The following is a 16,691-nucleotide window of genomic DNA, read 5'->3' on the forward strand; positions in this document are numbered from 1 at the left end:
ATCCTTTTGCTATATATTGGGTGAATGTTACCGCGCCGTGTTGATTCAACACCAATGGATTGCAAAGCCAATTACAGAGCTCAATTCTATTGGGAACTCTCCCCATAAACCCGAAAACCATAGTGGAATTTGCAACCTCCGCAAGCTGTTTTTTCACTGTGACAGGGGGAACAACCACCATAACGACATCATCCACCTCGACCCGCCACGAGAGTGCCTTCTTAAGCGCTTGAAGAGCTCTGTCCCCTTTGGCCACTTCAGCAACATCCTCCTGCGACGCCGAATCCTCGCGACCTTCTGTTCAATGACAGTGCACACAAGATTGCTGCTAGGTCTTTTTCCACCTACGTCTTTCTTTGTTTCAGTTCCTCCTTACTCAAATTAGTAAGGGAGCTTTGACCGCTATCAACGGTGCCCGGTTTCACAAGGTCGCCGGTCGGCTCAATGCCTTGAGAGCGTTGGGCAATTCTTTGCCCGACACAGCTTCGACGTAGAATGGCTTAGATGAGCTCGCCATGGTGCGGTGATAGACCTCACCAACACCAAGTTACAAAAAAAAGATAATAAAATCTGATAAAATTCACCAAAGATATATTATGCCGGCCGGGGGGGGGGGGGGGGATACACTACCTTATTGCTTAAAACACCGCGTGATGTTCGACTCATGATCTCGCACAAAAAGGATAACTTACTCGAGGAGATAGAGCTCTCTAATACTCCACATGAACATGCGCTTAATAGGTAGACTCACTACTGCGATTATTAAGATTATTAAGGTTAATAATCGCGATGCAGCAGTGTAAATAATCGCTTAGGCAAAAAACAAAAAGATGCGATTATTAACGAAGGGCTCGACCGGGCAGGAGGGGGGCACTTAATGCGGGGAGGTGGGCTGCAGTAGCTGACGGAAGCGCCCGCAGATGATGGACGAAACCGCAGCTGAACCAAACTCACCGCTGTCGCTGTTCAAGTTCAGCTCGCTCAGTAACCCTTGCACGCCATCGCTCAGGCAGTTCAAAAGTCTGCTCTTCCTAACCCTTGCACGCCATCGCTCAGGCAGTTCACCTTCACCTTGGAGCCACGATTCTTATTCGAGTTTAAGAATGTTAATGTGAAATACATTGTAGAAGTGACCAATGATGCCTCATTAAGCACTTATCCCAATGTCCTTGTGGAATGGACTCCCAAAATTTGTCTGAAACTTGGGATCAGTATGTGGTTTATATGTCATTGTGGAGGAGATACTTCATGTTATTCCGTGTCGAAGATAGTGCCGATGTTTTCAAGTCTTGCGCTGACAGACAAGAGGCAATCAACAAACCTGTAAAGAGAGCAACACTAAGAGACTAAAAGATCAGATTCAGCCTTGTATGCATCTGCCCACGTTATTATCATCACACTACATGCCCAGCCAAAGGCAGTATGAATAAGGAGCTTTTTAAGACATAATATACAAGCCTGCAGACATTTTATGTCAGGTTGCAGGTGCTATTGAGAACAAATTAGGTCCAATACACCAGGTGATCATGGCACAACACCCTGTTCAGAAACAGAGGTTCTACATTATTTCCTATGTGGTCTCAGTTCATTTGTGGTCAACATGTTGATACCCAGTTGGCAAGTGTATAACCCTGCAATAGCTAGAATACCCACACCAACAGAAGCGACTCTCCATGGCGTGCGCGATATCAGCACCCCTAAACTGAATGAAAGTACAGCCAAGACAGTAAACAACTTCTGCCCCGATTTCAAGTTTTGGAAGGCCCCCCTGCATTTTGAACAATGAACCACATGTCGAAAATATCTGTTCGTAAGATTTGGTGCAAATGGAGTTGCATTAGCCCCTTTCATGGCTGGTGAAGATGCCTTTGCTGCTATGAAACCCGCCGGCGCTGCCTCCACAACCGGCTCTTTAGCAGGTAGTGACAAGGTCTTGTGGCCAATGTAATACGGCATGCCGTGCCCCACCTTATCTAACCATTTCCTGTATTCCAAGATAAAGACATCAGATGACCTCAGATTGAGGTACAAACGACTTGTTGGTACGCCCTCTCTGTTAAGCACTTCATTTTGAGAGGCTAGAAATGCCATGTCTTGTTCAAACACCTTATTGGAAACCTGATGGATAATCCACTCAGGTATTAAAGAGAATATACTTTTCTTGCTAACCTGTGCAAACCGGGCTATTAACATTGACTGCCCTTGTCCTGCTGGTCTACATAGAAAGACTGCAGTGAACCTGATAAGGTTGCCATCCTTGTCCAACTTTTCCCTTTCATTGCGAAGGACACACGGTGCCTCAAACCTCGAATTGAATGCGAAATCCTCACTGGCCAAATCCCCCCATCTGCCAGCAAAGCCTCTTGAAGTTCTTTCAAAGATCTCAAACTTGAGTGCCTGAGCATTCTCGCGTTTTGCAGATAGATCTGTTCGATCGTGGGATATGGGGATGTGTGCAGGATCCATGAGATTCTCCAGCAGTATGGAGTGGTCATATGGTAAAAAATGAACTGATGCAAACTCGACGTTATTTGGATCATCATATTGGTCGAAATGAGGAATCGTCTTCACATCAGCTTTATTCTTGGTTCCCATCCATACCCATATAACACCTTGAGAATCATGCACCGGGTATGAGCGAACACAAGCAGCCGAAGGAATCTTAGCCCCTTCTGGAAGCTACATGAGCACAAAATGACTCGTTCAATGAATAAATGTTCGTTCCACTCCTTGTTACACCACCAAAAGCCAGGAGACCACCATGAGCAGACACAGAGAGAGAGAGAGAGAGAGAGAGAGAGAGAGAGAGAGAGAGAGAGAGGACCTGTGGAATCTTTACACATTGACCTTCCCCTTCGAATTGCCAACCATGGTATAAGCATTCGAGTCTCCCATTCATGATCTGTCCCTCAGATAACTTTGCCAATCTGGGATACAAAAGTAGTTTTTATAACAAGGAAAACATTTCACTTGTTGCATCTTGCTTGATCAAACAACTTAAGAAAGAAATTCTGAAGGGAGACGTGTTGGCCAACCGGAAAAGATACACCCATAATGTGCACATGCACTAGAGTTATTCATCAATACAATACGCTCGCCGCACATTCAGCAGGTGTATTGCCCCTGAACCCTCCAGCTCCTCTTGGGTGGACAAATGGGATTGTCCTCTTGAAAATTGAACACATTACAATGCTTCATTCAGGCATCATAAAAACACTCGTCCATAAAGACATACAACTATATCCCATACAAAAATCCCCAATTAACTCGATAAATAATGTAAGTTATAAACCCATAACACTCATGTGTGCAAGATGATAAAAGCAAGTTGATTGACAAAGAGACAAAATAAAGAATCGGTGAATTCCTAAAAGTTTAAAGTCTAATCCTCATACCACAGGAACAAAAAGAATAATATGTCTCCCAAAGCAAGAGGAGTACGGCTGACTGCCTAAGTGCAAGCTCCTGTGATGATGAAATAGCAATGAAAGTACCCTTCGATGACATCCTCCACTACCCCTTCATCCCAAGATGCTAGACTACACTTGAGCCACTTCCAGATGCTGAACCGAGCATAAGAGCATCCAACCAAGCAACGCCTCTGAGAGAGAGAGAGAGACGATTAGGAGATTTCTTGACAGCTAGAGTTCCCTAGATTGTTGCTTTGCAGCAGACATCTTCATTCAAGGCCTCACATCTTCAGCTTTTGGCAGTTTGTTCAACATCAGGTATTGAGAGGGGTGTTAAGAGTTACACCACTCTGCTGCTTCATCTAGGACTAGGGCATACTTGCATTGGCTAGTATTCACCTGGGCTGGCCACCCTTGAATTGCAGTTTAGGTTGCATCTGGATCCAGCCGGGCTGTGTTGGCCCCCCTGACCACATTCTGTTCAGCTGTCCTGTATTTCATGGGCGCCCCTATTTAGGAGGATTGTCCTGCATTTTCTATTGCGGTCATGGGGGCAGAGGTGAGGCTCAGCAACCCTGCTCCAGACAGGTATTTAGGCAGCCCCTCTGGTACTCTCTCTCCTCACCAGTTGTATTTGTGTGGTCTCTCTCTCTCTCTCTCTCTCTCTCTCTCTCTCTCTCTCTCTCTCTCTCTCTCTCTCTCTCTCTCAAGAACACATGCGCACCCCAGCAGAGCAGGCAAAAATTCCCTGCTTGATGCCCTTGTATCTCCCAAGTACGGTAGAGAGAGGTTATCCTCTCTCCTTCTTGCCTTACTACTCCTCATGCCATAAAATACCTCTTCCCTTCACTATTTACCGGCATGCTGACATGCCCTTACTTCCTTATCCACCAAAGTGCTTGTTTGAAACCCTCAAGGTAGAGAGAGATTTTTCCATGCGATGGTTCCTCGCCGAGCTTGTTGACCTTTGCTTGCTTCACTAAGTCGACAAAGAGAGAGACGGATTACAAGAGAGCATGCCCATGTCGCTGAATGCCCACCAAAGTGTAACACACCTGTCAAACATGTGTTCAAACCATTTATGCAAAGAGGGCTTCAACAACAGAAACCTAATTTAATGGACTGATCGAGACATGTGGGCTTTATGAGCAAACTCACAAAGTTGCCAAACTAAAATGATGCAGCTAGCCACAATGGCGACTTAAGAACTGAAGAAAGGCAAATCTCTTAAACAGAGTAACAAGTGCCCTCACCATCCACAATGGAAAGGACTCCCAACAACCTTTCAAAGGTAGCATCTCAAACTGCAGCACTAAATGCTCAATGATCTCTAAGGGCACAACACAAGGCCAGCAGACACTAAACGTGGTAGCACCTGTCGCAAAGAAATGACACTTGACAATATGGACAGAAGCCTCAAACCAGCATCTGCTACCATCCACCAAAGAGATCAAAGAGCTGATGGTCAGGATGAGCGAGAAGGAGCTGCAGGGAGACACCAAGAACCTCCAACCAGCTCTCGAAAGGATGAAGCTCCAATGCCTCAAACTCGAACAACAAAGCTCAGACATTGAAGAGACCGCTCCACTTGCTGAAGGAAGCTGCTGAAAACCCTAGAGTCGAGCACATCTCGACTACGAAGGGAGAAGAGAAAACTGAAGCTCATGCACAGCATCTTGCTCGATGGACAACAAATGGAGGCAGGCTGGCATAACGGGCAGGAGGGTTGCTCTCTCTCTCTCTCTCTCTCTCTCTCTCTCTCTCTCTCTCTCTCTCTCTCTCTGTGAGTCCAAGAAGGAACCTGTGAGCACAGCGGTCCTCGTAGCATCGAAGGTTGCCATGGCCATCATAGTGAAGGACTACCTGCTTGTGGAAAACAGTAAGACCAAGGGGGGCATCGCGCGGTAGCTCGCGGGTCAGGTAGAGAGGATACCATTGATCCTCCCAGTTGTAGTCAACCCGCTCAGGGGAGGAAGGAACAGCTTCGGGCCTGCCCTCCTTCCCATCCTCTTCTTGTTTCAGAAGAACATCCTCATTTTCTTCGGCGACAAGGACTGTGAAGCATTTGGAGGAAGCGCACGTGCACAAGCGACCATGGCGTGTTGGCTGTATGCGGCGGTGAGGGGTCGAACTCTGGACACGTGGAAGAGGAAGCGGATGAAGAACCATTGTCCGCGTAATGCTGCGAGAACTGATGTAGTCCATCATCATCGTCGCCTCGCACAGAAGCTCTAAGCAGAATGGCGGAGGCGTATAGTGGGAGAACTGGAGTACTAAGAACGTGTTTTTGTTCACGTCTTTATTGACCAGCGAGGCACACGTCTTTCTTTCTGGTTCTGGATTAGCTAACGTCTTGGTAATGTCTTGTGCATGGGGCCACAGTCGGGATTCCGGAGCTCATCTCTCGCTGGATAGAATCTAGTGGTGTGATTGAGCATCGTAGACCTCGGTTGAGAGGCATGTGCTCTAACCACGTATTTCGTAGACGGAACATAGGCGAGCTCTTCAGTTTTTAACGTGCAAACATATTTACTTGGTGAGCCAAAGGTTCTTTTCCCCTTATTTGATCGCACAAGCCACCACATGGCAGGCTCTCATTCGTAGCTTTTCATGCTAGCAATAAAAAGCTAAACAAGTGAGCACCCGCTTAAGCAGCTTGGCACGTAGAACAACGTGCGCAGACATAAACGTGCAGTAGCTCGCAGACAGATCACCACAGGCAGCTCGCAGGTTCCCCTTAAGCAGTTCGGACAGTCAGTTCCAGTTCGCAGGTTCCCCAGAAGCAGCAGGTTTGTCTGAGAGAGAGAGAGAGAGAGAGAGAGACTTTACGTAGTGCTTTCATCTCAGTTCGGGCATAGGCAAACACAATGACTTTTGGTAATTTGACTCCATATCATGCCAACTGATCATCGATTGAAATCTAATATCGTCTCTTTCAATAGCACTAGAACAGACCTCTACCATGACTTTTGCAAACGCCATGAGTTTTGGTGATTCGACTCCAGATTATGCCAACTGATCATCGACTGAAATCTGATATCTTTTGTTTCAGTAGCACTAGAACAGACCTCTGCCATGGCTTGATCGCACGAAATATATGAACTTTAAGAGTGCTCATCACGTCAGCAAGCATCCTAAGTACCTTCCAAATTGATGATCTGCGAAATATAACCAGCTCTGCCATGGCTTGATCACACTAGAACAGACCTCTAAATGGCTTGATTGCACAATATATCTAAACTCTGAGAGTGCTCATCACGTCGGCAAGCATCCGAAGTACCTTTCAACTTGATGATCTACGAAATATAACCAGCTCTATCTGCCATGGGAAATCTCTGCCAGTGTATAACTATGAGGCAACGTGGGCTGGATTGGATGGGAAGATGGGTAGCAGGGATGTGCCAAGGACAGAGTGGCTTTTATTTTGGATCAACTGATGAGAAAAGTTACTCGAAAACGATTGGTGAACCTTAACGACAACTCATAGTCAAGATTAATTATGTGTCTATATATCAAACTTAAGAAGTTGTGCGGAAATGAGTAAACGATTAACAAGTAATGACGCATAATTAATGTGAGTGACCAGCAAATTGAGTACGAATACATTTGGATGATTTGTTGAGAAAAGAGGCTACAAAAGCTACAAGCTACACGTCTGTTGTTAAAATTGGGAGGAAAATCTCAGTTGCAACAGAATCCGGCCAGGCGGCACGCGCTCTTGATGATGAGACCATTAACAATTAATCATTTATAGTGAAAGTTGCAATTCAATATTCTTCAGGTGTGTAGTCTTTGTGTGTGTGTGTGTGTGTGTGTGTGTGTGTGTGTGTGTGAGAGAGAGAGAGAGAGAGATTCCATGCTCCAGACGGTCCGAATTTCCTTGGTGAATTGCCTCGATCATCGTTTGATCCTGAGGTGTTGGTTGGTGAGTGTATAACTACGAGGTAGCATTGGTTGGAGTGGATGGGAAGATGGGTAGCAGATAGCCTTAGCACATGAAGAGGAAGGTCGTTGGATTGGCCAGCTGATGAAGCTACTTGCTGGTCGGCTGAAATCGAGGTGAGTGAGCATATGAACAACCCAGCCGGAGAACATGAGGCAGAGAACACACTATCGTTGGTGGGAGAACCAGATCAGGACAAGAAGAGTTGTGTTGCAATGAATTCATTGGCCCGGCGAGTTTTGTGCTGGCTGGCTAGAAGAGGTAGGCTGTGAACTTTCTCGACAAGCGGCCAGCCAAAAAGTATTCGCGACGTCAGCTTGTGAGCCAGTCGGCCAGTGCGCACTCCACCTTGTCCTCATTACAAGAGATGTGCTGAGGCTGTAGTGGCTTTTGTTCGACGACAATTCACTACAAGAGGTTGGGTGCTCTTGTGACGCTGTTAGCGATGGAAATACACTGGGTTTTTATAACCCCCGGCGTCGCTAAAACCGTCGCTAATAGCGTCGCTACGAGAGCGTCGCTATAGGCGTCGCTATATAGAGACGCTCATAGCGACGGTTATAGCGACGTTTACACAGAAGTCTATAGCGACGCTCTAGAGCCATAAATAGCGACGGTTATAGCGACGCTCAAGAGAAATTTTTTTTGGTGACAGGGCATTGAATGCCCTGCCACCCATCAACCATATTATACTTGATTCACTTTTTAAAAAAAGTGCAAGGGTAGATAATAGACCCAAAATAGTCACCCACAAGACGCATTGTTTGCAAAATTGACAATTGTACACATCATAGGCAAAATGAATTGATTGGCAAATGTAATAATGACAATTGTACAACATCATAGGCATAAAGAATTGATTGGCAAAATGAACTGCGGTGACAAATGTAATAATATACATGGTTCAAAAAGACGTATAAAATCCGTCTCATGATACATAAGCTATGAAAAACCCTAAACTAATGCTATCTAGCTACGGCTAAACTGACGTCGTCTAGTCAGACGTCTCATCGCGTCCAAGCGGCGTATCTGTCGGATTCTGCAAAAAAAGACAATAAAACAGCTTTCAGTAAGTATAAACATAAAACGACATTTATAAAACAATACAAAAAAATAGAAAATAGTAAACCCTAATACTAACCATGCCGCCGCGAGAACTGAGAATGTCCATCAGGGCGTTTAAGCCCTTCCTGCCTGCGTACTCGCGCTCGTACGGTGTGGGATCACGTTCTGTCATCGACCACTGTCAAAACATACAAAGATTTCATTATGTTAGAATTAAAAAACTCATAAACCCTAAACTATCGAACATAAAGAGCAATGCGAAAACACTTACAAAATCGGCCTCAAATGATGCCCATCCACCGCTCCCCAAGTGGTGCGAGCTCCCTGCCTCTACTCGCGCTCTGGCTGCATCCTTTTGTTGCTTCCACTTGTCGGGATTCTCGCGCGCTGCTTTCTTCGCATTCTTCCAATCTTCTTTGGCCAGCCAATCTGGCCTGTTCCACCCATGCTTGATTGCTTTTTGCACTTTGGAACGCTTGTGTTTGCAGTATTCGCGCATTCGAATCTTCATCAGGTCTTCATTGAAGCGTTGATCCCGTGTTGGAACGGGAAACTCATCATGAAGTATGCTGATGACTCTGTCTTTTAAATCGCTTGGTACTTCACTCCATTTGTTTAGTATGTAGTGTCTAAACAGCTGAGAGCAAAGACCACGCATGCGCGAGATCACCTTCTTGTCATCATCATCCATGATGATGCCGCCGCTGAAGTCGATGGAGTAAGGCAAGCCCTCTGGCCGGTGACGCGTGAACCTGGGTGTCCCGGCAGGGGTCTCTAGCGGCGTGTCGATGGGGGTACGGACGTCAGGTGTCTCCACCGGCGTCTGGGCCCCGAAGCGAGGAGTGTCGAGTGGGGTGGCTCCTGGTGGAGTAGGTAGAGGTGTGTAGCTGCTAGGAACAGTCAGCCGCGCAAAACCTGGCGTAGATGGCGATGCTGTGGCTAGTGTGGGGGCGGGCAAAGAAGGGGAGGGTAAAGAGCCTCTTCGAACACGAGGCGGTGTGGAGGCATCGGCGGCGGAATCCCCACAACAACCGCCACCGCCACCACTAGAGCGCCGGTGTCTAGACGAGTGTGAAGATCGTCTCGTCGACACCGAAGCTTCGGAGCGCGCCGAATGCTCCGAAAGAGAGGGAGATGCGGATGGAGTAGGAACACGCGATGATGCGCCAGAGCGATGACGCTCCACGTACCACTGTCTCTGCTGCGGTGACAAAGAAGAAATAAACTCCTCATCATCCATACCTGCATTAAACACACGAATATTTAAACTTAATATTGAATGAATAGAGTAGACAATGACGCAAAGACCATTAAATACAATGACGTAATGACGCATATAAATACAATGACGCAATGAATTGAGTGATAGAAGAGGCAAGTCGAAAACTCAGAATTTTCAATCAAAAGATGTGAGCGCGAGTAGAAAAGAGCGTTATACACCATGGAAGGTACTTAGAGAGCCAGAGCTTTTACAACACGGAGCAAAATTGTTCAAATACAATATTTGTGGCTTTAAGAGATCTCTCTCTCATCCTCGCATAACTCAGCATAACTTCCTATATCTATATAGAGCTCTCCGTTTAAACACATATCCTCTGTTTCATTTTGTAGATCCTCTGCATGCACCCCATATAGAGTAGTAGCATCTTGATGCTCGTCTGGCACCACCGCAGCGGCTTCTGATTGAGCATCTTCTCTGATCTCCTCCATTGATGCCGTTGTGATTGGCACATGGTAGCCTTCATATGTCCTTGCACTACGAGGGGCTACCTCTATGACGTACCACCAGTTTGATGTAGACTTTGTAGGATGAAATATTACCTGCCAGAGCCACATAACTTACATGAGAACTTTCAAGCACATAACTTGTAAAAGGGGGATGTTAACTATTTACATACTTACTTATTCACAATGCTCGGGTAGTACGAAAGTGTCTCTTAGGTCAGTCCATTTCTTAGTAGAATCCACCTCAAGAAAACCAGACTCTCCTCTACGCACAGTAGCGTTGCGACCCTCCATGATTATCTTGAACCATTGCACGTCGAACAAGTCGACAAAAAATCCTCTATAATCGATCCTCAAAATCTCTTGTAGCGTGCCGAAGTAAGTGAGTTCCGTCACCACAGGATCTGCATCAGAGGAACGTCGTCGACTAGACTGTTCAAATTTTGCCATGATTCCACAATCTTGAGTAAAACGCTTTTTGTCGATCCGTTCCACCCTAAAATGTTGACCTTTACACCATGCTGCTGTGTATGACTTATACTACAACAAACAAAGATTATGAGTGGCCGTTCAAACCTTTAGAAATAAAGTCACTAGCTAGTCGTACATTGCAAACTTACCTCTCTCTCTCTCTACCTCACATTCTCTAGTCATGTCCAATCCCCGCACACCTCGGTCTAGAGGTGCACGGAGATCAGAACCACCGGGTTATAATCTCGTCTTTATTGGTCAATACCTATATTTGTGGGTACAAGAAATCTACAGACCCACGTCTACATGATACTGCATGTAGTGGACAAAACCCCTTTGCCTCTTCTCTAGCTGTAGCACTTCACAGTATCTTAACATCTTTTCACAGTAGATCTTTTCACTGTTCGTCTAACTCTAAACTCTAAACCGTAAGTAATTCTTGCGTGGACTCGATCTAACGTAAATAAGCGTAAATCTAAATAAACATAAATCTAACTAAAAATAAACCTAAATCTAATTTAACGTAAGTCTACATCTAACCTAATCTTTAACGTCTTTTGGGATAGTTTCCTACGACGTTAAAACTCTCTTCTTCTTGTGTGTGTGTGTGTGTGTGTGTGTGTGTGTTTGGGTAAACCTAAATAAACCTAAGTCTAATCTAATATAACATAAATCTAAATCTAACGTAAATTATGTTATATTAAAAACAAAGAACTAAACTAGCAGGGATTATAAGAACCTTAAAACTGATTTAACACATAATTTTTCACATAACTCGGCAAGAGTTGGCATTCTCATCACTAAAGATGTGAGAGTTAACTTCCGGCGGTGACACTGCCTCATCTCCATCCACATCTGACGACAGCAATTGGCCCTTTGGACCGTTCTTGCTCTTGTTACTAACTTTGAAGTTGCTGTTGAATGACTAGAGGTTGTCTAGATGGTCATTGTCGGGGATGTAGTGACTCTTGCCGCCCTGAAGATCCACCTTCTTCCCTATCTTCTGAAGACATTTCACCAGTACTTTTGGATCGACGGAGCCCACCATGAGTGAAGGCAGCAATACCCTATATTCCATTGAGGGCTTTCTTCACCCGCTTCATGCAGGCATCGGAGTCTATGGAGACCTAAATCTAATCTAATATAACGTAAATCTAAATCTAGCGTAAATAAACGTAAATCTAACTAAAAATAAACCTAAATCTACATCTAACCTAATCTTTAATGTCTTTTATGATAGTTTCCTACGACGTTATAACTCTCTTCTTCTTGTGTGTGTGTGCGCGTGTGTGGATGTGTGTGCCAATAAAAAGAGATAAATGGTATAACCTTTCTATCACCCATGCCAAGTATGATAGATTGGTTATGCCATTTCCCTCTTGAATAATAGGTCTTGAGTTCAACTCCTCGTCGGCTAGATCTTTAGGTCTTTTAATTTTAATTAGTTTCCTACGACGTTAAATTAGTTTCTCTCTCTTTCTCTCTCAATGTGTGTGCGTTTTTTTGTTTATGCATGTTTTCTCTCTCTTTTCCTCTCTCAATGTGTGCGTTTTTTGTTTATGCATGTTTTCTCTCTCTTTTCCTCTCTCAATGTGTGCGTTTTTTGTTTATGCACGCTCTCTCTCTCTTTTCCTCTCTCAATGTGTGTGTGCATTCTTTGTTTCTGTATGTGTGTGTGCGTTTTTGTTTTTGTTTATGTTTGTACTCTCTCTCTCTCTCTCTCTCTCTCTCTCTCTCAAAAACACTATGTGTGTGTGTGTGTATGTGTGTGTGAGAGAGAGAGAGGGAGAGAGAAAGAGGGGAAGGGAACATGAGAGTGAGGAGAGGGAAGGAGCATACCTGGCTCTCCTTCCTCTCCTCGTGTGTGTGTGTGTGTGTGTGTGTGTGGAGAAGAAAGAAAGAGAGAGAGAGAGAGAGAGAGAGAGAGAGAGAGAGAGAGGGAGAGCGTTACCTGCTCCTTGCTTGAGGGCGCCGAAAAAGTCAGATCTGAGATCTGAGTTTTTGGGCGCTCTCTGTTATTTTTTTTAGCCCAGCCGGCGTCGCTATGAGCGTCACAAATTTACTTGTAAATTTGAGACGCTCATAGCGACGCCGGGAATTATTTTTTTTGAGCGTCGTTGTGTGAGCGTCGCTAATATGAATAGCCTCTTGTAGTGAATTTAACAAAGAAGAGTCGATAGCAGTAGCATTGAGATGCACTCCTCTTCGTCCTCTCTCTATAAACCTCCTCGGCTCCTATGCCTCACACACGCACACGCAATAGAAGTTTGAATTACTTGAAATCATTCAATCTCGTGCCTCTTGAAATATTGATGCAGAAGTGACTACAATAGTCGGTATACCATCTTAGAAGATATGGGGTATGTGCACTCTCCCAACACACACCTATATGTGCACGAAGGTATGATCGTACACACACCATGTACATAGCATGCTTATTCACATTCAAGCTTATACACCACGTACATAGCTTATCAACTCTCAAGTAACAAGTAAAAAACAAGTAAACATGTTCCCTCAAATACGCGAGCTCGCACAGAAACTACAAGAGTGTGTCGTGCGATTTGGGAAAGAAACTTAGCCCCAAAAAAAAATTCTTCATTGTAACAAGTAACAAGTAAAAATACACATATCTCGAAATACTCCTCGAGCCTGACATTAACTGAGGACCAATTAAAAAGGTAAATAACTCCTCGAGCTTGAAAATAACCAGGGACAAAAAAGAAGTAACAAGTGACAATGAATATGGTGCCTTCTGCTATGGGATGTCGAGACCGTTATCATGCGTAAGGGCTTACAAAAATCAACAGACAAGCGTGTAGTCCTGTCGATGCAAGCTCGCTTGAATCTAACGTTGGCTAGGGCGAGCACTCCGACTGCTCCCATGAGCATACCGATGTGATTGGAAAGACCCCTAGAGTTTGTGAGGGCAAATCGACCGCTCCCACAAGCATAACGTTGTGATTAGAAAGACCCCTAGAGTTTGTGAGGGAAAACCCTATGTGTGATAGCATGCTATTTCATGGCCGACGAATTGCATAATTGAGAAAAAGCCCCGCGTGGTCTACAAAAAGAAAGTGCACCACAAACAGAAAACTAGCTATAACATAAGGCAAGACAAGGAGTTGATGGCCGAGAAGAGGGAGATAGTGCAATTTGAGCAAGGAAAAACCTACCGAAGATCATCTTTAACTCTTTATGTAGCAAGCCTTCGACATAGAATAGAAAATTAAATCAATTTTAGCAAGGAAAAACTTATCGAAAATCACCCTTAACTCTTTATGTAGCAAACCTTCGACATAGAATACAAAATTAGATTTGCTTCTCTTTAAGCAAAATTAATATGCTACATTTTTTCTATTTATCTTGATACGTGTTTTGTGTCTGGCTGGCAAAACGTATATTCACAACACTGGATGTTCCGATTGCACATCGCGACTCCAGCTCGACAAAACTACAAGGTTCGTTATCTGCATCCAACTTCCCATGACTATGTGTTTGCTTGGCGCAACACATAAACGCTACGGGGCACTGCTTCCGTTTCTTAAAATTTTTGGAGAGACCACAATGCCAGCTCTCCAGCATACATTTGTATGGCAGTTCTGCATGACGTGCACTATATACTTTGCAATTTCAATTTGTGACGTTTCATTGCATGGCATAATGTTTAACTATTTGCATTCCTTTCTTGTAGCCTGACTCAAATATTAGCTTGTGGAGTGGACAGTTGAAAAGCACCAGAACAACATTGCAAGTTAGTATAGCACTTCATTTCATGTTGCAGGTCATTAACGCTTTGTCCATTTGCTTGTTATAAAATTTAGCACGTTACTCTGTTTGGTTCTCTTTGAAACTCAACTAACTCTCTCAAACATCATCCTTGCAATCCCTCTTGATTGAAGCACTTAATTTTCCTCCTCCCATGAATATAATAGCATATTTAAAATGTATTGACCCTTTCACTGTGTGCTGCTGTTGCAAAATTACTCATGCTCTTGCTCCCTTTAGTGCTAAATGTTGGAATTAGGGTTGCAGAGAAACGCACACAGCTTGGAGAAGACAAAGGAAGCTCAAGGCACACAATAGAGAGTGTGTTACTTAGTGTGCAATGGAAAGATAGATAGCCCTACAGTGATAGGCGTATATACAATGCTCGGGGGAAAAAGCCTCCTAAAGAGGGAAAAAATGCCCTGGTAGTCCTAATGTGTTCACACACATCACTACCACATGTATATGGTAAAAAATCCCCCCTGGAGTGATGCGGTAAACGAGAGCTGGCACATGAGTAAAGGCAAGTGCCATGCCTTGAGAACATGATTAGTCCACAAAGGGGAGTAAGCCCAAAGCTTTGCGGAAAGCTTCAAGCTTCTCACGAGACAATGCCTTTGTGAAAATATTTGCAAGGTTGTCCTGTGTTGGCACGTAAGCCAAGCTGATCTCTCCTATTGAGACCCTCTCCCTGACATAGTGGTAATGCACCTCAATGTGCTTTGTGTGAGCATGAAAAATTGGGTTCCTCACAACTGCCAATGCGCTCTGACTGCCAGTGTAGATAGTGTTGGCAGTGTCCTGTCCAACACCCAAATCAGCCATAAGGCGTCTAAGCCATACACACTCAACCGTAGCTGTGAAGACTACCCTGTACTTAGCCTCACAACTCAAAGTGGCCATAGTAGGTTGCTTCTTGCTCAACCATGATATACATGAACTACCAAGCATGAAACAAATGATCCCCCCTTGGGTTAAAACAAGCCAAGATGTAAAGTGCCACTAAGGTAGCAAAAAATCCTGTTGACAGCCTGCCAATGCTTAGACCCTGGGCTATGCATAAATCTGCTGACCTGTGAGACTGCAAACTGAATATCCGGCCTCCTGTTGCATACATAAATGAGGCAGCCAACAACAGTTTGATAAAGAGTGGCATCAGCAGGATCGCCAGCATCATGTAGTCTGAACTTCAAACTTGTTTCCATGGGAGTGGTGCTTTCTGTTGGACTGTTACGAAAGCCTCGTTTAACCAAATGAGTGTCAGCTTTCTCATACCAAGCATGAGGAGATTGCTTCAACCCATACAAAGCCTTCTTACATCTGCACACTTTGTCCTCTTGTCCTTTTATGACAAAACCGCGAGGCTGCATTACATAAACTTCCTCAAATATGTCACCATTCAAGAAAGCAGTAACAATGTCTGATTGATATACATCCCAACCAAAATGAGCAGCCAATGCACATAGAAAATGCATAGTAGTCATACGACAAGTGGGAGCAAAAGTCTCTTCATAATCTATGCCTTTTTGATGTGCATAACCTTTTGCAACAAGTCGAGCCTTATGGCGATCGATCTCACCATCCGGCTTGCGTTTCAACTTGTAAACCCACTTCGTACCAATGGCCTTTTTGCCAGGAGGCAAATCACATAAAGTCCATGTGTCATTTTCTATAAGTGCATCATATTCTGATTGCATGGCAGCCATCCAATTTTCTGAATTCTGTGCTTCATCAAAAGACAGAGGCTCCTCAACATCATGTAAGCTAGACACAGCCAAAGCATAACAATCTGATGCATAAGATGCATGGGGAGAGCTTGAACGAGTACAACTAGACAAAGGTGCATCCAATTTACTATCACTCAAAGTGTGCACCAGCCATTTTGGCGTACCTCTAGCCTGATCATTTTCAGCCCTTTCCTCATCAAGTACATCATGTACATCTGCATCAGTAATAGTCTGATTTGTAACATTTTTGAAACCCCCATAGGCTGTACATTTGCCTCATTGGAACTTACATTCGTATTTCCACCACCAAAAAGAGGCAACAAAGTGTCATAAATGTCCTGTGAGCTTACATTATTATCTCTAGTACATGACATCAAGGGCTGAACAGAATCCTCCACAAACACTACATCCCGTGAAACCAGAATACGTTTTGTTTGTGGATGATACAACCTGTAACCTTTGCTTTCAGCACTATAACCAACAAAATACATTTGACAGCCTTATCATCCAATTTTATGCGTTGTGTTTGTGGCACCAAAGCATATGCCAAACAGCCAAAAACACACATGTGCTCAATAGAAG

The 16,691-nt window shown here is 44.4% G+C and overlaps 1 protein-coding gene and 1 long non-coding RNA gene across 2 annotated transcripts; both read right to left on the minus strand.

Moving 5' to 3' along the window:
- Window positions 1-1,359: 1,359 nt before the first annotated feature.
- Window positions 1,360-5,697, minus strand: TIC55-II (translocon at the inner envelope membrane of chloroplasts 55-II). Its single transcript, XM_086525808.1, has 3 exons — window positions 5,212-5,697; window positions 2,825-2,927; window positions 1,360-2,679 (listed from the first exon to the last, which is right to left on the minus strand). Exons 1-3 carry the CDS (start codon window positions 5,619-5,621, stop codon window positions 1,564-1,566), a joined length of 1,629 nt encoding a protein of 542 aa, XP_086381934.1. The 5' UTR covers window positions 5,622-5,697; the 3' UTR covers window positions 1,360-1,563.
- A 2,603-nt stretch (window positions 5,698-8,300) lies between these two features.
- LOC147446610 (uncharacterized) lies at window positions 8,301-8,817 on the minus strand. Its single transcript, XR_015189943.1, has 3 exons — window positions 8,690-8,817; window positions 8,495-8,596; window positions 8,301-8,392 (listed from the first exon to the last, which is right to left on the minus strand). It is a non-coding gene; the product is annotated as an uncharacterized LOC147446610 (long non-coding RNA).
- Between the last annotated feature and the right edge of the window lie 7,874 nt (window positions 8,818-16,691).

Source organism: Adiantum capillus-veneris, chromosome 12 (assembly GCF_014529385.1).
Source record: "Adiantum capillus-veneris isolate H3 chromosome 12, ASM1452938v2, whole genome shotgun sequence".
Taxonomy (NCBI): Eukaryota; Viridiplantae; Streptophyta; class Polypodiopsida; order Polypodiales; family Pteridaceae; genus Adiantum; species Adiantum capillus-veneris.